Source organism: Theropithecus gelada, chromosome 15 (genome assembly GCF_003255815.1).
Source record: "Theropithecus gelada isolate Dixy chromosome 15, Tgel_1.0, whole genome shotgun sequence".
Taxonomy (NCBI): domain Eukaryota; kingdom Metazoa; phylum Chordata; class Mammalia; order Primates; family Cercopithecidae; genus Theropithecus; species Theropithecus gelada.
In genome coordinates, this window is record NC_037683.1 from 43,639,298 (window position 1) to 43,660,854 (window position 21,557).

The following is a 21,557-nucleotide window of genomic DNA, read 5'->3' on the forward strand; positions in this document are numbered from 1 at the left end:
ATGAACCACAGGTGAGCTCTGGTTTGCCAGGATAAGGGTACTTATTCCTTGTCAACAACAGACCCCACACTCCCGTCCTGACCAAGGTGAAGTCTGGCGTCCTGTGTTCCTGAGGTCCAAGGTCTTGGGGATGCCCTGTTTACAAACTCAGTTGTGTTGTTACTGACTTGTCCTAAGGGCACACTGGCCCGAGCCCGTAGAGCTTACAGCCCCCTGGATGGCTTTATCCTCTCTCCAGTCTTGTACTGTGGTTATTTCATGGGGCAAGGTGGGCAGGGGTTGGGGGGACTGTGAACCTTTCCCGTGGGGAGAGTTAAAGGTGAGGCATGAGGGGGGCAGTCAGTGGGAGGCATGGGAGGGCCTGGCAATTAGGCAAGAAAATAAAATGAAAGGCATTCAATATATAAGATATAGGGGAAAAGTGGTTTTTCCCTCTACTCACACACCACACAATGTAATACCAGATGTGGGAAGGTCATTTTCCCAGACATCAAGTAATTCTGCAGTGTATTAGGCAGTGAATTAGGCGTCCTCTAATTCAATTCCATTCTGATACTAACTACCTGGAGACAGGCTGAGGGCCCAGTCCCACAAGACTGCCCTTCACTTTAGATGCCTGTAGCAAGTAGTAGGCTGTCACCTGTTAATATATTCTTTAGAAACTGGCTGTAAATCAGGGTTCCCGTAACTTCCTTCTTGGGCTTGATTAATTTGCTAGAGCAGCTCACAGAACTCACGGAAACACTTTACATTTACTTGTTTGTTTATTTACTTATTGAGACGGAATCTCACTCTGTTGCCAGGCTGGAGGGCAGTGGTGCTCTCAGCTCACTGCAACCTCCACCTCCTGGGTTCAAGTGATTCCCTTGCCTCAGCCTCCTGAGTAGCTGGGACTACAGGTGCATGACACTGTGCCCAGCTAATTTTTGCATTTTTAGTAGACACGGGGTTTCACCATGTTGGCCAGGATGGTCTCGATCTCTTGACCTCGTGATCCGCCTGCCTCAGCTTCCCAAAGTGCTGGGATTACATGTGTGAGCCACTGTGCCTGGCCTACTTGTTTATTAATAAAGGATGCAGATGAACAGCCAGATGGAGGCAATACATAGGGCAGGGAAAGGGAGAAGGGGCACGGAGCTTCCATGACCTTTCTGGGTGTGCCTCCCTCCAGGAATCTCCATGTGGCCAGCTATCTGGAAGCTCCCAGAACCCTGTCCTTTTGGGGTTTTATGACTCCAAACTGATGATCCACAGGCATGCAGGCATATAGCCATACCAACTAAAATACTGATATGCGTCCAATCAGGGTGGTAAACAGGCACTGCCCTGCACTCACCCCGAGTACTTCCCCTATGCTTCTCTCTGTTCATTCCCCTCCCTATTGTTTAGATTGGTTCATTTCTATTGTTCTTCTTGTTCATAGATTCTTTCTCCTCACTTTTGAAACCTGTTGAGCCTACCCACTGAGTTTTAAAATGTTGGTTATTATATTTTTCAGTTAAAGCTTCCACTTGGGTTTGTTTCTTCTATTTTTTTGTGTTATGATTTTCTAATTTTTCATTCGTTTCAAGTGTATTTATAATTGCTTATTAAAACATTATTATTATGGCTAATTCAAACCACTGTCAGATAATTCCAACATCTGGCATCCTGGGATTCACACATACCGATTGTCTGTTCTCATCCAAGTTGAGATCTTCCTGATTCTCGGTACGATTTTCTGGTGTGTTCTGTAGAACTTCCCTGACTGTAGAGCCCTTGGTGGAGGGGGTCTTCAGACTGGAGGAAGGCCTTCTAAACCTAGTGCCAGGGGCTTCACTTTCCTTACCTAAAAATGAAGCTCCCCACTGGAGCAAGAGTCAGCATTCTCCAGGGTGCCAAGAGGGGGTATCTTGTAAAGCTCAATTTAGACCCAGACATTCGTCTTGGCCCTGTTGGGCCTTGGCACCTTGACAGCAACAGGGTACAGTTTAAGAGCTTGAAGTCTTAGTCCAGTTTCTAGGAGCCTCTTATAAAAAGAAAATTAAGTTTCAGGATCTTCCAAATTTATTATGCCAAAGGGAAAAGCCCTGGAAGCTGACTCACGGAATATGACTGTTTTTCTTCTTTGGTGCGTGACCTTTACTTTCTGACCTTTGCATTGAGATGTTATATATTAACCAGACTCTCTACTCTTTATTCAAACCTAGACTAAAAGAGGTACAGACAGAGACCCTTGTGACTGTTACCTTTTTACAATAGAGTGTTAAACAACCCTCTTAGAGTGTAGTCAGTATATCTGTATGTCAGCCTATACTGTATGGACAGTGCTGTAGTTCTGTTTGGCACCTCTGTTTTGCCTGTATACATGGTCCTCATTTTTCCCCACACACTGAAGCACTGATCACCATTCTTCATTGTAGCTCTGCTCCCCAGATGGCCATCTTCACACTGTGTGCTTGAATAAACTCTCTTTAAATTAGATCGTAACCTTTTAAATTATTTTAGGTTGACACTCTGGATCTCAAGCTGGTTCTGCCCATGATTTGTTGCTGTCTTTGAACAGTAACAGTGAATGTAATACACCATATCAACAGGATTAGAAACTAATATCACTTTTTTTTCTTTCTTTTTTTTTTTTTTTTTGAGATGGAGTCTTGCTCTGTCACCCAGGCTGGAGTGCAGTGGCGAGATCTCGGCTCACTGCAATCTCTGCCTCCTGGGTTCAAGCAATTCTCCTGCCTCAGCCTCCTGAGTAGCTGGGATTACAGGCATATACCACCATGCCTGGCTAATTTTTGTATTTTTAGTAGAGATGGGGTTTCACCATGTTGGCCAGACTGGTCTTGAACTCCTGACCTCAGGTGATCCACCTGCCTCAGCCTCTCAAAGTGCTGGGATTACAGGCATGAGCTACCACACCTGGCCTAAAAATCACATTTTCAAAAAGCATTACAATTGATGCAGGAAAGGCAATTGGCAATATCCAATATCACTTCACAATAAAAACTCAACAAGTTAAAAACAGAAGGGAATTTCCTCGGCATAGTAAAGAACGTCCAGAAGAAATCCACAGCTAACATGATACTGAATGGTGAAAGACCAGATGTTTTCCTTGTATAACGGGGACAAGACAAGGATGTCAGCTCTTGACACTTTCATTCAACATTGTACTGAAGGTTTTAGCCTGGGCAATTAATCAAGAAAATAAAATGAAAAGGCATCCAATATGTAAGATATAGGGGAAAAGGTGGCTTTTCCCTCTACTCACACAGCACTCAATACAATACATCTGATACCGGATGTGTGAAGCTCATTTCCCCAGACATCAAGCAATTCTGCAGTGGGCATTAGGGGTCCTCTAATTCGATTCCATTCTGATACTGTCTAGCTGGAGACAGGCTGAGGGCCCAGTCCCACAAGACTGCCCTCCACTTTCAGATGCCAATAGCGAGTAGTACTTGAGAAACTTTAGATGCCGGTGGTGAACATTCTTGAGAAACTGGCTTTAAATCAGGGTTCCCAAAACTTCCTAGTCGGGTTTTATTAATTTGCTAGAGCAGCTCACAGAACTCAGGGAAACACTTTACTTACATTTACTCGTTTATTAATAAAGGATACACATGAACAACCAGATGGAGGCGATTTTTAGGGCAAGGAATGGGAGAAGGGGCATGGAGCTTCCATGATCTTGCTGGGCGTGCCTCCCTCCGGGAATCTCCATGTGGTCAGCTATCTGAAAACTCCCAGAACCCTGTGCTTTTGGAGTTTTATGGATGCTGCATTACATAGGCATGATTGACTAAATAACTGATCATTGGTCATTGGTTGATAACTTAGTTAGCAACTCCTTGGGGTTTGGGGCTGAGGGTCTCAGTCCTCTAACCATGCCTTGACCTTTCTGTTGACCAGCCCCTGCCCTGAAGCTGTCTAGGGGTCCCCAGCCACCAGCCATCTCATTAGCATACAAAAGACACTCTTATCACTCCAGAGATTCTAAGGGTTTTAGGAGCTGCACATCAGAACATGGGGGAAGAAAACCAAACATGTATTTCACTATGTCACAGGTGCCAAGAAAATTTTATGGGGGAAAGATCAGTATTTTCAAGAAGTGGTGCTGGAACAACTGGTAGCCAAATGCAAAAGAATAAAGCTGAACACTTACCGCTATGTACAAAATTAACTTAAAATGGATCAAAGACCTAAGTAGAAGAGTTAAAACTATACAACTCTAGGCTGGGCGTGGTGGCTCACGCCTGTAATCCCAGCACTTTGGGAGGCTGAGGCAGGTGGATTATTTGAGGTCAGGAGTTCGAGACCAGCCTGGCCAACATGGTGAAATCCTATCTCTACTAAAAATACAAAAATTAGCTGGGCAGTAGTGGTGCATGCCTGTAGTCCCAGCTACTCAGGAGGCTGAGGCAGGAGAATTGCTTGAACCAGGGAGGAGGAGGTTGTGGTGATCACACCACTGCACTCCAGTCTGGGCGAGAGAGTGAGACCTTGTCTCAAAAAAGAACAAACAAACAAATAAAACAACTATACAGCTCTTAGAAAACAGCAGTAAATCTTTGTGACTTTGGATTAGGCAATGGAGTCTTAGATATAACACCAAAAGCACAAGCAACCCAAGAAATAATAAACTGAACTTCCTCAGAATTAAAAACTTTTGTATATCAAAGGACATTATCAAGAAAGTTAATTATAACTGATCTAGAGATAATTTTTTAAGTGAAAACAACATACAATTGGGAGAAAATGTTTGCAAATCTGTTTGCAAAAATGTTTGCAAATGTCTGATAAGGGTCCAGGGGCTTGAATATATAAAGAACTCTAACAACTCAATAATAAAAGTAATCTAATTAAAAATTTGATAAAGAAATTGAATACATTTCTCCAGAGAAGATATTCAAATGACCAATAAGCATATGAAAAGATACTCAACATCATTAGTCACCACAAATGCAAATTAAGACTATAATGAGATACAACTTCACACCCACTGGGATGGTTATCATCCAAAAGTCAGATAATAACAAGTTTTGGCAAATGATGTGGAGAAATCAGAGCCTTTATATACTGCCAAGACTGATATAAAGTGATACAGCTACTTTGGGAAACAGTCTGGCACTTTCTCAAAAAGTTAAGCATACAGTTACTTTTTTTTTTTTTTCTTTTTGGAGACAGAGTCTCGCTCTGTTGCCCAGGCTGGAGTGCAATGGCATGATCTTGGCTCACTGCAACCTCCCCTTCCTGGGTTCAAGCAATTCTCATGGCTCAGCCTCCCAAGCAGTGGGACTACAGGCATGTGCCACCACCCCTGGCTAATTTGTGTATTTTCATTTGACAGGTTTCACCATGCTGGCCAGGCTGGTCTCTTAACTCCTGATCTCAAACAATCCACCCACCTCAGCCTCCCAAAGTGCTGGGATGACAAGTGTGAGCCACTGTGCCCAGCCTAGAGTTACTTTTTGACCTAGTAATTGGTATATACCCAAGAGAAATGAAAATATGCATCCACACAAAACCTTGTTCATGACTGCTCATAGGAGCGCTAATTTTTAGGCAATGGAGTCTTAGATATAACAGCACTATTTTTCAGTGCTGCTATGGGCAGTCATGAACATGTTTTTGTGTAGATCTATAGTAGCCAAAAGGTAGACAAAGTGGCATTGGGTTCCTTCAGTACTTGTCAAGCTGGGCCTCTAAGGGGATCCCTGGAGTATGGGTATAGGGGTGATTAGAGTCCAGTCTCACTCACTATTAGAAAAGTGATTTAGATATGTTTTCTCACCAACCAAACCAGCAAAAAATGTCCCCCAAATGCTGAAACTAGAATCCTTGGTGTGGATGAGGAAATTGGGCAATGGGTATTGCTTAGTGGTGGGAGGGGGTGGCCTGTTTCCCTGGAGGGTGACTTGGCACCATGTCCACAGCTGCCACCCTCTGATTAAGGAATGATTCCAGATGTGTACAAAGAGCTAGTGTGGGAGGATGTCATTTCTGCCTTCTTTGTAGGAGCCTTGCATGGGACATCCTCACCCTTGTCCGACAGAGGCTATCTGGTTCTCCGGGCAGTGGGAGCACTCTGCAGCTGTTTAAAAGATAGTGTCCCACACTGCAATCAAGGCCCCTTCATGGGCCATGAACTGAGTTAGTGGACCGGGCTAGGATTTAAAAAGCAGGGAGGGCCGGGCGCGGTGGCTCAAGCCTGTAATCCCAGCACTTTGGGAGGCCGAGACGGGCGGATCACGAGGTCAAGAGATCGAGACCATCCTGGCTAACACGGTGAAACCCCGTCTCTACTAAAAAATACAAAAACTAGCCGGGCGAGGTGGCGGGCACCTGTAGTCCCAGCTATTCGGGAGGCTGAGGCAGGAGAATGGCGTGAACCCGGGAGGCAGAGCTTGCAGTGAGCTGAGATCCGGCCACTGCACTCCAGCCCGGGCGACAGAGCGAGACTCCGTCTCAAAAAAAAAAAAAAAAAAAAAAAAAGCAGGGAGAAAATATTAGAAAGCAGTCTTCCTAGTAAGGTTAAGTGCTGTCCTGTAACCTGTTGGTCCCAAGTTGTGTATGTGTGCAAGGACCCTGTGTTTAGAACATGTTTATACAGTGGTTCAGAGGCAGAAAAGTATGAAAACCAATGGTGTAAATGAATCCTTAAGGATATGGCATAGGGTTTATCTAGTTAAAATTTACCAAGCAGTCTATGCAACCTAATGCACGTTATGATTCCATTTTGTAAAAATAACTCACATACATGGAAAGATGCTATGGACAGTGGCTCTCTCTAGATACCAGGATTTTATTGTTTATTTATTTGTTTATTTGAGACAGAGTCTCATTCTGTTGCCCAGGCCAGAGTGAAGTGGCATGATCTTGGCTCACTGCAACTGCCACCTCCTGGGTTCAAGCGATTCTCATGCCTCAGCCTCCCCAGTAGCTGGGATTACAGGTGTGCACCACCATGCCTGGCTAACTTTTTGTACTTTTAGTAGATATGGGGTTTCACCATGTTGCCTTGGCTGGTCCCGAACTCCTGAGGTCAAGTGATCTGCTTGCCTTGGCCTCCCAAAGTGCTATGATTACAGGCATGAGCCACTGTGCCGGCTCAGGATTTTAAAGTTATCCTGTTGCTGCTTTCATAAATTCTTTTTTCTACAATGTGCATATATTCCTTTTGGAATAATAAGCAATGAAAGGTAGCACATTGGGGTGGGGGTGGGGGTGGGGGGAGCACAGAAAAGAACAGGAGATTGCTTTTGCCTTAATGGAAGGGGACTCCTCACTCTCCTGGCTTCAGTGCACAAAGGCTACCAAGCTAACGAAGCAGGGTCTCACTGGGTAGCGCAGACCAGGAGAGCAGGGTGAGTGTCCCCAGGTGAGGGAACTGCACTCAGAGGGTCACACAGCTGTCAGGGGCTGGAAATTTAGGGGCTGGGGCCTCCTAGGCCTGTGGCTGAGGAAGCCTGTCCAGATGACACACACAGCTACTGACAAATGAAACCTGTATGCTCAGGCCATGTAATCAAAGAAGAGAAAGTTGATGAGCAAGATGCCGGCAGGCTGGAGGACTCCAAGAGAATGATCTGAGCATCACAGGACTAAAGAGGCCTGGAAGATTTTTTTTTTTTTTCTCCAAAATATTGCAATTTGCTTAGGCAAATTGTGGCACAAATACCAATCAACATTGGATTAGTTCTTTGTTGGGTCTAGGAACCAGTGCAGAGTTGCAGTTATAACCCATACTTGTTTAATCTGTTAAATTAAAATAACGTTTACCCATGACCTTTAATTATTTCATTTTTCAAGATGGTGTGCCCTGCCCAGCATGCTATTTGGAGGTGATATCCTGTGAAGTTCTGGTGTCTATTTTAAGTGACTGATTCCTGGTACTTACCCTCCTTGCTAACCACGTGGACCTCCCCTTTCATGCTTGCCTTCCTCATGGGAAGTGGACTCCACGTGGGCAGGGACCATGCTATGTCCTGTTTGCTGGTAAAGCTACAGTGTCCGGCACAGAGCAGGGGTGGAGGGATGAAGGGAGGGAGGGATGAATGGAAAGTAGGTAGGCAGGTAGATGGACAGGGAAGGAGTCTGCATAAGAAAGCATTTATTCATGGTGGGGTGGAGGGTCACACATACAGGCCCTGGATGGTGTGCAGGGACTGCTTCCAGCTGTCCTTCCAGCGCTGAGCCTCCTTCATCTGAAATGTGCAGTCATCCTGGATCCTCTTCAGCTCCTCCTCAAATGATGCTAAATATTTCTAGAAGGAAGGTAGCGGAGGGGTCCACATGAGGAGAGACATCTGGACCCTCTCCCCTAGGGCAATGTTATAACTTGCTGGCAGGTGACTTTTAACCCATTCCAGGCACTGGTAAGAGTTCCCCAAGTCACTTCTCAGGTAGAAACCAGGTAGGCCTAGTTGTTTCCCCCATTTTACAAGACAGGGAAACTGAGGCTCAGAGCCTGGCCTGGGGTCACCCAGCTAGGAGGAGGCTGATCAAGGACTAGGACCTGTGTCTATCTGACTCTAGGCTCAGCACTCCTTCCTGAGCTCTGTCCCACACTGTGGCCTCTCGGGAGCTCAGGGCTCCCAGTTTTTGGGTAGGCTGGACTTCCCAGGCCTCCTGCCCTCACTGAACTCAGCAGGCCAAGCTGTACCCTCTGCCTGGGGCTTGGAGGGAAGCTTGGGGAGGGCTGACCCCGGGCACTTCAGCCTCTCCCAATAAGGGGGCCAGCTGGTCTCTGGGCAGGACAAGGTTTCTCTCTGGGCATCAGGACCAAAGGTCCACAGATCTTCAGAGCCAAGAGGTCCCTCAGGTGGCATCTTGGTGTAGCCTCCTCATCAGGCTGTCCCCAGGGGGTCTGACAGGCACTGGAATCAAATCCTGGCTCTGCCACTCTGTAGTGGCATAGAGGGGACAAGTTTCTTTAAGCCTCAGTGTCCTCATCAGTGAAATGAAGATAATAATTTTACCTCCCTTGTGGAGGTGTTAGGAGAATTCATGTCAAGAGAAGCAGCTCCCAGTAAGCACTTCCCAGTGAGTTCTCAGGAGCTGTGACCACTCCTGCTGCTGTGCCCCCTCCGAGCCTACTGCCACTATTGCTTCCGTGCCTGGTGACAACATTCCCTAGCTGTGACCCCACTGTGCCTTTGGAAAGCCTTTCTTCACCCCCAGTCTGGGTGGGATGTCCCTCAGCTGGGCTCTCGCAGCATTGGGATCATGCCTCAGACCCACACTCGCACTGGGATGGGAGATGACCCACAGCAGCGGCGTCCTCGTGCCTGTGAACAGCGACCATCCTGAGTGTTGAGACCTGCAGCTCTGGGGTGCACTGATGTGTTGCCTGCTGCACCAACCAAATGTTGGGATGCCGGGTAATGGGAAGCTCCCCCTTCCCAAGGCAGCCAACCTGAGCTGTGCTCCCCGGGACACACCCACTCCATCCCATCTCACCAGGTACACAGCATCTCGGGCTTCCACGGCTGCCAGGTGGCCCAGGGTGGTTTTGGTGGTGGATACCGATGATGTTGGCCGGAGAAGAATCTTGTTTTGGATGGTGACTTCGGTGGGTTTGATTCCTGGCCACTTCCTACAAACAAATGTGTGAAAATCTCACAGACTTGTCTTCATCTTTCATAATCCACCTACCATCCCTGTTGGAAAAGCTTAGCATTTCTTTGAGAAAATTATCATGGCTTTAAATATCTTAATGAAAATAAAAAACATACTGAGTGTGAATGCTGCACTTGTTCAAGCTGTTTCATATTAGCCCACACTGGTCTCATTGCTGTGCACAGTCTGGGGTTCTGGTAGGGAAGGGGAGGGCCACAGCTCAAGTTGCTTCCCCTTTCTGAGCCTCAGTTTACTCACTGATCTGCCAGCCAGGTGGTGGCCACCAGTGCCTGGTATGCTTTTCCTATGATGCTCTAAAGACCACTTCTGAGAACATAGCTGGGCATATCACTGCTCTGCTTCTTCTTGCAGAGTCACACTCTTGGGCACAGGGGACAGGCACATTGCCAGCTCTCTTCACTCATGACAGCTGGAGGGGCTCACAATGCCAGCAGTGACCCAAGAATATGTCTCCCACTGAGCCAGGCCTCCCTTTCATCGTGGGACCCTTTGGTGGGTCCTTATCATGTGAACTAATAGCTGTTGAGCTGTTCATATGTGCTGGAGCACCTCATGTACTACCTCATCTAACTTTCTCTTGATCAAGGTAGGTGGCCATGCCCATTTCATAGATGAGGAAACCTAAGGCTCAGAACACAATGCCTTTCCCAGGTCTGTCTGACTGCAGAGCCCAAGCCCCTAACCATTACCCTGCACCACCCCCCAGCAGATACAGCCATTTACAGTAGTCCTTGCTGCTCTTGGCTCTCACCTGCTTCCACGTTCAATCAGGGGTTTCTCACTCTCTTCCTTCAGGGAGAGCCCAGCGAGTTTCCTTCGTATGAGCATTGATATTTTCTGTTTGGGGGGCTCCATCCCTAGAGGCAAGAGACAGGATAGTGACTGCAGCCACACCGACAGCCTGAGATCGAGGGATTTCCCTGGCATTACACTTAGAGGCGGGAGGACTGGCGCCCCTCCTCCCCACTTGGAGTTATGGCAGGCTGAGCCCTCGCCATGGAGAAGCTGAATGCACCAGCCACACAGCTCGGGGCGGTGGCAGAGGCAGGGGGTCATGGCTGGAGGAATTTGAGCAGTGGTGTGGGTGCTGTTCCCAGCTCCAAACCCGAGCTTGATGCTCTGACCTTCCTGCAGTTTCCATGAGTCCCAGGATATGCTTCATAGAGCCTTCTTTGGCTTAGGCTAGCTCATACGGGTTCCAGACTAAGAACCTCCCCTGGAACAAACACGTTCAAGGTTGTCCCTTGACTATCTAGCTCAATAAGCCAATCTTTGATGCTCTGATGTTCTTTCTAGATCGAGGGTGAGAGGGTGCAGGGCTCTGTGTGCAGAGAACCGGCAGGCAACCTGTACACCCCTCTGCCATGAATGGCAAGGCCTGGTGGCCTGGCTTAGAAGCTGAGTTACAGAGCAGGCAGAGGCCTCCTAGGGCCTGGTGCAGGGAGTCTTCCTGGCTCAGGGGTTCCTTGCAAGGGACTGTGATCGGCTCCACTACCAGCTCACCTGCCTGTTCTCCCTGGGGTCTCGACCCCAGCATCTCTGCAAGGCCCTGATTTCCCAAACGAGGCTCACCCTTGACAGAGACCTCTGATATAGAAAAGTGACCAACACTTCAAAAATGGATACACACTTTGATCCAGACGCCGCACTTCTAGGAGTCTGTTGCCCTAGAGATGCATGGATGCAGAGATTCTCTTCAGCATAATTACAGGGGTGGGAAACTGGAAATGGTTCAAAGTTCAATAGCAAAGGGACTAATTAGTAAGTTACAGTGCTTATTAAATTATGGTGTGCAACAACTGAAAACGCTGAAGAAGAGAAGTGTTGACTGGCCAGCCGGGTCAAGGTTCACCTGCAGGGGAATCAGGTCACAAAAGTGTCCAAGCCCTGTAATCTTCCCCAGCCACCCTGACACACAGGCCTGTGCCCAAAGGGAAAGGTCTGGCAGGATGAACAGCAAGTGCAAAGGGCGCTGCTTTCAGGGCGGAAGGACTGTGTTCTTCACTTGCTTCTTGGTTCATACTGATTTTCTTGTTTTACTGGAATGAACGTTTATTGTTTTTGTAATAAAAACCTTTACAAATAAAAAGGATATATTTTAATTACTTTATAGATCAGTGATAAATGGATAACATTTAATGTATGATTTTAATCTTATAGCTATAAAAGTAATATGTACATTATTAAAAACGTAAACATCACTTCGTGATGGAAAAAAAAAAGGTTTTAGGGATCTCTCTCAATCCCACCCAGTAGAGGTGATCATCAGCAGTTTGGTACCAGTCTCTGTCTCTGTCTCTCACACAGATTCATTTAAACAGATGTGAGTATGCATGTTGATATCATGCATGTGTTTTAAAAGATGGGATCATAGACGTGTTCTGTTTGTCCATTTGTTTTTTCACACAACAGCCCTCCTTCATGTCTTTCCGTGTCAGCACATGCAGACCTAGTTTAACAGCTGCATGGTATTTACCTGCACATCTGGCACCCTCATTTATGCATCCAATTTTTTTTTTTTTTTTTTTTTTTGAGTCAGGGTCTTGCTCTGTCACCAGGCTGGAGTGCAGTGGTGTGATCAAAGCTCATGGCAGCCTCGACTTCCCAGACTTAAGCCATCTTCCCACCTCAGCACCCTCCCAACCGCCCTCCACCTCCAGGAGCTGGAGCTGGAACTACACGTGCACACCACCACACCGAGCTAATCTTTAAATTTTTAGTAGAGATGCAGTTTTGCCATGTTGCCCTGGCTTGTCTCAAACTCCTGGGCTCAAGAGATCCACCCGCCTCAGCCTCTCAAGTGCTGGGACTACAGGTGTGGGCCACTGTGCCTGGCCCATTGAATTTTCTGTATATCGATGTTAGTGTTGCTTCCAATTCTTTGCCATTTCAAACAGTGCTGTGAATATTTTTGAACATATACCTTTGAAAAAGTGTCCAAGTATTTCTTTCAGATAAATTCCTAGAATTAGACATGCTAGGCCAAATGTCTAAACGCTCAGAATTTTGACAGGCACTGACAAATTGTTCTCTATGACAGCGGTATCCATGTATGCTCTACCAAGAGCCTCTGCGGAGTCTCTGTTGCTTGACATTCTTTTACGTTGTTACCAAATGTAAAAACTTTGCCAGGCTATTGGTGAGAAATGATATCTAAATAATATTTAGATTTTCATTTTTCATCATCAGTGAAGTTGAGCATCTTTTACAGTGACTAGCCATATGAACTGCTTCTCTTTTGAAGAGCATGGGTTTGTCCTTTGTCTCTTTAAAAATTTGACCTGTGAGAGTTCTTTGTACCATAGGGATATTAACCCTTTCTCTGATCTATAAGTTGTGAGGAATACTTTTCCAGTTTGTGGTTTATCTTTCCATCTATTGACATGTTTCTGTTTTTGTTTTGGCTACAAAGAGCCAGCCATTCCCTTTATGGCTTCTAGCTCTCCTGTCATACTTAGAAAAGCTGTCCCTAACCCCAAGAGTATGGAAATGTTTACTCAATAGGGTTTCATTTTTTATATATAAACATTGGGCCATCTGGCATTTGCTTTTTAATCAAAAAATTATTTTTAAGGAAAACAAAAATTAATCAGTTCCCTCAATGGATCACCTGTTTTCACTCTGATAGAGTTGGGGAAAGCAGACCCCTGCCCAACCTAGCCCTCACTAGCCCCCTGGGGCCAGGACACAAGGCTGGTGGTGCCTCTTACTTGCAACCTGGACGTCGTCAATGGTGACCACCTCATCCAACTGCAGTAGGAACTTCTCGGTGAAGGCGGCCAAGTTGGTTATGAAAACCTGGCCATTCCTTCTGGTACATTCCTGGAAAAAACATGGCGAGAACAGTGCTCCTGGGAGAGGATCATCCCTCCAAGGCCAGCTGAAGAGGGGATGGGTGAACTCTGCAGGGAGATCTGGGGACCCAAGCCATTATAGCCACTGTGTCCAAGTAACCAGCATCTGGCCCTCAGCCAGGAGGCCTCTCCCAAGACGTGATCTGGTTTAAACATAAGAAATGATTCAGAAATGGACAAGGGACACAGACAATTCACAGATGAGGAAATAAAACTAGACATGGATCACAAAATAAAAGTTATCATTAGTAATTTTATAATTAATTAATTTAGAAGTCAAAAAGGATACAAGTTAAAACACCAATAATGGCCATTTTTACCTACAAAACCTAACCACGATCATGCCTGCTTTGGCCAAGATATCAACAAAGGGCTGCACCTGGTGCTGTCAGTGGCTGTCCATTGAGCTATTTTTGGAGCGTGCCTGGACTGGGGAATCAATAGTATCACTGACCTACCTCCAGCTTCTCCCTGTTCATCCTAATCATGCTGTCCAGCTCTTCCTGCCTTTTGTCTTCACTTAAGTGTAGAGACTCCATTTCTTGGAAATGTATGGGGTGTCCAAGATTTAGATGGAGCTTCTGGGCATTTTTGTCCTTTAATCAAACAATCCAGAATTCAGCGGTGATGTTAACCCACCAAAAGTCACTGACCTATGTCTTCTGTCAATTATGATTATGGCCAGACTCATGTGTCCTCTGACCTGGGTGTATGGGGGTGATGGGTGGGCAGAAGAGTGGCAGAGGGGTTAAGAGGGGGGCATGGCTGGAGCTGACTCAAGGGGTTTGGAAGAGAAAAGGCTGAGCATCTGTCCAGCACAATCAGAGCTTTAGTCCAGTGAAATCAGTAGCACCCGTGTTCCACAGCTCCAAAGACCAGTGTGGACAATTATTGTTATCTCAATGAGTACAGCCCCATGGAACCCAGCACACCCACCCACTATAGCCAACAAGGAGTTTACTGAACACCTTCTATGTAGAAGCTGTTGGCTCAGTTCTTATTTTGCCAATGGTTCCTGTCCCTCAGACCCCATCCAAAAATCCCAAGCCCAGCTCACCTTCTTCCCTTGGACTTGGCCCTTCCCACAACCTGCCACCATTTCTGAACTCCCAGTTTCCCTGGTCCTGGAGTGGAAGGGCTCATCCTAAGGCCCTCACCTTTCTTTTCTCCAGCTGCTTCTGCTGTCCCTCAAACTGTCCTCTGATCTCCTTTATGGAGGTGCAAAACATTTTCCAGTGGTGCTCCTTGAAATTCTCCATCACCAGCCAACACACTTGGGGCAGCAGCTCCTCAAATCTCCTCATCTGGATCCGTAATTCTGCCAGAATTGCGGGTAAGAGGCCAAGGGAGGGAACAGATTAGAATCAAGTTGCAGAGATGATCTCTACAACGAGGCCCAAAGCAGCTTCCCAAAGACAAAATATTGGTCTCCAATGTGGTAACAGCTATTCCATTGAAAGGGGTCCTGAGGTCAAACCAGTATAGAAAATACAGGGTTAGCCAGTTGCAGTGGCTTACACCTGTAATCCCAGCACTTTGGGAGGCTGAGGTGGGAGGATTGCTAGAGACCAGGAGTTTAAGACCAGCTTGGGCAACATAGCAAGACCCTGTCTCTAAAAAAAAATTTAAACATTAGCCAGGCATGATGGTATATGCCAGCTACTCAGGAGGCTAAAGTGGGAAGATTGCTTGAGCCCAGGAGTTTGAGGCTATGGTGAACTATAATTGCACCACACTGTAGCCTGGGCCACAGAGTGAGACCCTCTCTTTAAAATAAAATAAAGTTAAAATAAAATAAAATAAAATAAAATAAAATAAAATAAAATAAAGGCTTAAATAAATTCAAAGGGCTTCTCCTATATACCCTGCAGACTTCTCATCTCATTTAAAATGCATGGTGTCTCTTGGCATTTTTGGCAAGTTCTCATCCATTATTTTGACTATTGCCTTGATTCTAGGTCTTCTTCTTTCTCTGTATCTCCAAATGGCTGTATGTTAGACCTGCTCTTTCATTCACGTCTCTTTACCTCTCTCCCATATTTTCATCTCTTTATCTTTCTGTGTTATATTCTGGTAATAACCAGAATTCTTTGGATTTGTCTTCCAGTTCACCAACTCTACTTTCAGCTATATGTAACCTCGTAGTAAAGTCATGCATAGTTTTAAAATTTCAACTCTTAATTTTTCCTTCATAAAAGTTCTATTTTATTCTCTTTTATAGCTACTTGGTCACTTTCATAGTCTCTTGCTTCTTATTCATGTTTCCAATTCCCCTTTTATTTGACTAGAAGTGTATTATTTTATGTTCTGTGTCCAATACTTATAATATCTGAAGTCTTTGCTGGTCTCCTGCTGCCTCTTTCTCAAGGCATTTTATTTCCTTGTGTTTATGGGGATTTTGTTGCTCTTTGTTTATTACTGTGAGCTCTTATTCTGGGCATTTTATTTGTGGGAATCCTTTGAGGCCTGAACTGAAGGTAAGTTTTCCTAGAGAGAATTTGTTATATCTCCAACAAACAAGCTTCTGAACACCAAAACTCAAGATCATTTTAAGCTCAGTTATTAGCTTGAGATCTTTTGGATGAGCCACAAAAGCAAAATTGAATTCATGTTTAGATAAGTGTGAATTATCTAAACATAAATTTAGAAACCACACAGGTACTGGCATATAGTTCTGGATTTCTCAGTACCATGGTTTTTGATAAAACAGTTTCCTTCTCATTGCTGGAGGGACAGAGGGAGGAGCTTGGTTTCCGTCTCATTTGCCTTACTCTGGAAGCCCTGTTGGGTTCCAGCTTTAGGTGGCTTGCTCCTTTTAGACTTCCCACTTTGGAGGTCTGTGGATTTGTCTCTTGTTCCCAATACCCTAGAGGCCATGAAAATAGAGGCTCAAGTTCACCTGGGAGTCAGCAAATGCCCCTAGGGCAATAACCAGGGTTACTACTCAATTTTTCACTCAGAGTTTCTATTTTCACTTAATTTTTGGCTTTTGTGTGTTTCTCACTTTACAGATAGCTTTCTAATGCATTTAAAAGATTTTATTACAAAAATATCTTATGCAGCATTTTACATGTTTTTAGTGGGAGACTGAATCCCCCATTAGCCTGCCAAGCTGCAGGAAATAGAAGTCTTCACTAGTTGTGAGTTTACCAGAGAGGGATGCAGTCTGCAGCATTTTCCAACCCCATTTGACCACGGAACCCTTGTTTTGAGGACGATCATGTAGGATGGGATCCCCCAGAGTTCATATGGGGGAAATTCTGAGCTAGAGAAACACAACAATGCCTACAGTTTCAATTCCAGTCATTCAACAACCACAGCTATGAACACTATCACTGCTTAATTTCCTGCACATGCCAAGTCTGTGTGAGGGACTTAATCCTTCTGTGGTGGGTGTTATTAATATCTGCAGTCCACAGACAAGAAAACTGAGGCTTTGGCTGGGCGCAGTGGCTCATGTCTGTAATCCCAGCACTTTGGGAGGCCAAGGCAGGCAGACCATTGGAGGTCAGGAGTTCGAGATCAGCCTGGTCAATGTGGTGAAACCCTATCTTTACTAAAAATACAAAAATTGGCCAGGTATGGTGACATGTGCCCGTAGTCCCAGCTACTCAGGAGGCTGGGGCAGGAGAGTCTCTTGAACCCAGGAAATGGAGGTTACAGTGAGCCGAGATTGCGGATCACGCCACTGCACTCCAGCCTGGGCAACAGAGTGAGACTCTCCCTAAAAAAAGAAAAAAAAGAAAGAAAGAAAACTGAGGCTCAAGAGGTGAGATCATTTGGCCAAGGTAATACAGCTGGGAAGTGGCAGTGCTGTGTCGTGGCCCAGGTTTGGGTATCCCCTGAACTCTCCTCCTTCTACCCAGAGGGCCTCTGAAACTGCACAGTAGACCACAGCAAAGTGTGACAGATTCATACAATGGAATATTATTCATGGATAAAAAGAAATGAAGTACTAGCACCATCTACAACATGCATAAACCTTGAAATATTATGCAAAATGAGATAAGCCAGTCCCAAAGACTACATACTATACAATTCTATTCTCATAAAAGTAAAGAATAAGGAAGTCTATAGAGACAGAAAGTAGATTAGTGGTTGCTTTAGGCTGGGGAGGGGCTGAGAGATGGGGTTTCTAAGACTGATAGTAGTGGTGACTGCATAACTGTAAATAAACTAAAAACCACACTGAGTATACTACGCGGGTAAATTTTATGGTATGCAAGTATCTCAGTAAAGCTGTCAAAAATATCTGTAGAAGAAACAAAATATTTTTAGAGGTACAAATCACCATATTTCTCAAGAAAAGTCAACTTTTTTCTTGCGTGGTTGCATTTCTCCAGTAAAATCTGGTATTGTTTTTACCTAATTTTAAGAGGTCAGCTTTTCACAGGGAAGCTCCTCTGCCTGCCCTAGAGGGGAGGATCCAGGCCACAAGGCCAAGGCTGAGCTCCATCACTGGCTTCGCACCCTACCCGGCTCTCCATGCCTACCTGCTGCCTATACTCACCTATGAGGCAGGAGTTGTGGTACTTATTTGCCTGGCTCTGGTAATCCAGGATCTTTTTGCCGATGTTCTCGGCGCACTGGTCAAAGGTGTCATACATGCAGTCAGGCCTGGTGACCGGGCGTTTTTCTTTACGGTAGAACTCCTGCCAGAGAGGGTGACCATGTGTGCGTGAGGACCCCATGGGACTCTGGCTCTTGCTCCTGGGATCCACCAGCCTGCCCTCACCTCCACACTCCCTAGCCTTTGCTCGTGGCTTCCCCTGTGGAGGTGACACAGGCAGACACTCCTTCTTCCCTGTCCGCACGTGTTGCCTCCCTGGGCCCACCTGGAGTGAGTGGGGCCATGGCCAGCCCTTGTTATTTCCTGAGTGACTGGCGAGAATCCTATTTATTCTTCAAGACCCAAATCAATGGAATCTCAAATTGGTGACCAGGTTGGGAGCTTACAAGGAAGTGCCAAGCTGGGTATAGGCTGCAGGCCACAAAGATGCGTGAGCCAGGGACCCTGCCCTGAAGGAGGCAGACAGACCCATGGGAGGCAGAAAGGAGAACTCACCCACACCACGGTGCAGGGTGTGCGGGAACAGGGCACTGGGCAGCTTGTCTGGTGCCTGCTCCCACTGCCCCACCTCCTTCTGTGTCCCTGCCACATCTGTCAGCTTCCCACGGGGCCTGGGTGCCTTGGGGACAGAGGGTGGGCTTGTTCCTCTTGACACACACAGTACCTGACATGCAGTTGGTGTCTTAAGAAATGTTTGGTGATCAATTTGATGAATGAATGAGGTTTGGTTTCTAGAAGGAAAAAAACTCATAGGGAGGTGACAGAAGCTGGGGAGCTGTGGTCATGGCGGGGATGGAATCCTCTCTTCCTCATTTTCCCCCAAGTGGCCATGATCAGCAGACTGCAGAAGGTAGGGGTGGCTTCCAGGGTGGGCACAGGCCATGGGTGGTGGTCCTCACCTCTGCAACCGCCAGCAGGTTCTCATTGCTTTCCCAGAGGAGGGTCAAGATGATCCCCTTAAAATCCCTGCAACACACAGGAGACACATACCTGAGGGGCCTGGTCTAGACACACCAACATGGACAAAACCAAACAAGCAGAACTTTCCAAGTGCTCTGTTTTGGCCATGACACTCCTTGAAATTACTCACTGCTGCCCCAGGACCTCTGCACACTCTGATTCCACTCCATAACAGCAGCTAACTTTCTTCTCTTCTTGGTTGCATTTGTTCCCGCCCTTCCTCAGACCCCAGCTCAGCAGCAATTTCTGACCACCTGGTTTTAATGATCTTGGATTAAAGCCCCCTCAGCCTTATGACACATGCCAATCAGGTGGATTTGGGATTGATTTATGTGACTGGCTGATTAACCTCCATCTCTCCCAGCAGACTGTGAAGGCCACCAGGTGTTTAAGATCATAAACGGGAGGCCATCAGGCCGAAACGGTTCCAGTGCCTGGAGTTTCTCGCTAGAAAACAAACCCAACTCAGAATGAATGGTCATCGTCTAGGAAAATGAAATATAAGCTTAACCAATCAGAAACAGCCAACTAGGAACTTCTCACTTTAACCAAACAAATATTTTCTTTGCCTTCCTTCTATGAACACCTTATAAAAGGTTCCCCCTGGTGTTCCCTGAATCGCTTGGGGTCTGGCACTGCCCAATTCATGAATTACTGACTGTTCAAATAAACCCACCAACATTTTAATGTGCTTGAGTTTATCTTTTGACACAGGACATGGACCTGTCTGTACTTGTTCACCATAGAATCCCCGGCCCCACTGCAGTGCCTGCACCGGGCAGTGCCTCGATTAGCTGAAAGAATGATTACTCATAAATAGTAATCAAATGAACAGGACTTCATGCAGGACCAAACCTCCTCCTGCATCGAGCTATAAAAATTAGAGAGCCGAAGTATTCACGGTGCAGGAGCGCCCTTGGGTGTGGGACAAGGGAACTGTCTACCTGCCAGCTGGAGGCTACACCTGGGCTGCCTGATGTCACAGCCATCCTCTGCAAAGTTCATGACCCCAGAGATGAGGGTCCCAGGGTGAAAGGGCGGATGAGAGGGGGCCACTGTTTGGGGGGATCTCTAATACGGGGGACAGGGAGCTTCTTTGTGGAAGTTGACTTTCTTCGAAGGCTTTTCGTTTTCTGAACTTGGAATTTTGCTTGTTTGCTTGCAATGAAGCTATACTAAGTTTAACTGCTTTTGTTTTCATCACTGGAGTTACAATAACGGAAAAGAGAAATGGGGGAAAGTACTGAAAAAAAGTACAAAAAAAAAAGCTCAGACCTCGAACGGGGTCTGCTGCCCTACCACCAGGGAATGCTTGTTAGCTTGGAAAATGTAAGATGTTGATGAAAATGTTTCTCAACAAATTCAGGTGAAATGGGCTGAGACAAACTGACCTTGACCTTTGCTATCCCCCCTCACCCCTCCTCTGCTTGGACCTGCTGTTCCCCTTTCTGATTTTTCCCCTCAGCTGAGTCACATTTGCTGCCCCTCCCAACCCAAAACAGGTTAAATGTAGTCAAAAGGAAAGGTGTTGTTACTCACTCAGCAGCAGGAGGAGGCTTGTCCCCAAGCACCTGGTACTTTCTCTCCATTTTGTTGAGCTTGGGGTGCCGTGTGAAGCTGTGGGACAAAGGTGGGTGGGTGGTCTGGAGGCCGTGGACAGACGCAAGGCAGGTCTGAGCCTTCAGGATCCCTGCCTGGGTTTCTGGAGGCATGGGGCCTGCCCGTGGGCAACCGGACTCCCATTTCTAGGTCCCAGCCTTTTGAGACGTGTCCCTTCTTAACAGCTGTGAGTCTACCTTACCGTGGGTTGAAACCTTAACCACCTTAACTGCTGAAAGTCAACCACAGCTGCTGTGAGAGGGCGAGGGGCGGAGGTGCTCAGGCCCAGAAATTTGCATTCTTGCTTCCCCGTGATGAGGACCCAAAGGAAAAAAACATTGAGTCACAGGTAGGGTTGCTAGATTTAGCCATAACAATACAGTACGCCCATTTAAATTTGAATTTCATATAAACAGTAATTTTCAGTATTAGTGTATCACATGCAGCATTTGGGACATACTTATGCTAAAAATATTAGATGGTGTTGATCTGAAATTCCAGTGTAGATGGGCACCCTCTTTTATCTAGCAGCCCTAGTGACATGGACTTCGTTTTGTAACCTCTGAGAGACTGAACATGGAAACAGGTCATGGCTGGATCATATAAAAAACAGAGCTCTGTCCCGTGATGTGCAGCAACCTAACCAGGAGGCCGCCCCACCTTAGCTACAAGAAACCACCCAGGAAGTCAGCCTGTTCTAAGTCAGATTTGCAGGAAGTGAGATTGTCAACCCTGGGGATGGTCCAGGAAGCTACAATATCACCTATAATAGTAGGCCCCAAATGGCCAGGACTTAATAAATGACAGCTTCCCTAATTTTTGTCCTCATTTCCAACTTTGGGTCAACCAGAGAAAGCCAAATATGTCCCCTAACCAATCACATGGGATGCCCTGCTTTCGGTGGGCAGCCTCCAGCTTCCCCATGCTAGCATCCCCTAACCAGCACACAGCTA

At 46.3% G+C, this 21,557-nt stretch overlaps 1 protein-coding gene across 1 annotated transcript in view; it reads right to left on the reverse strand.

Moving 5' to 3' along the window:
• Positions 1-8,072: 8,072 nt before the first annotated feature.
• Positions 8,073-21,557, reverse strand: part of CCDC180 (coiled-coil domain containing 180) — an 85,752-nt gene continuing 72,267 nt past the window's right edge. Inside the window, 9 exon segments of the mRNA XM_025359439.1 lie at positions 8,073-8,246; positions 9,442-9,577; positions 10,373-10,478; positions 13,332-13,443; positions 13,934-14,071; positions 14,633-14,793; positions 17,986-18,127; positions 18,945-19,011; positions 20,545-20,622. Of these exon segments, the coding sequence (XP_025215224.1) occupies positions 8,115-8,246; positions 9,442-9,577; positions 10,373-10,478; positions 13,332-13,443; positions 13,934-14,071; positions 14,633-14,793; positions 17,986-18,127; positions 18,945-19,011; positions 20,545-20,622 (1,072 nt within the window). The 3' untranslated portion in view covers positions 8,073-8,114.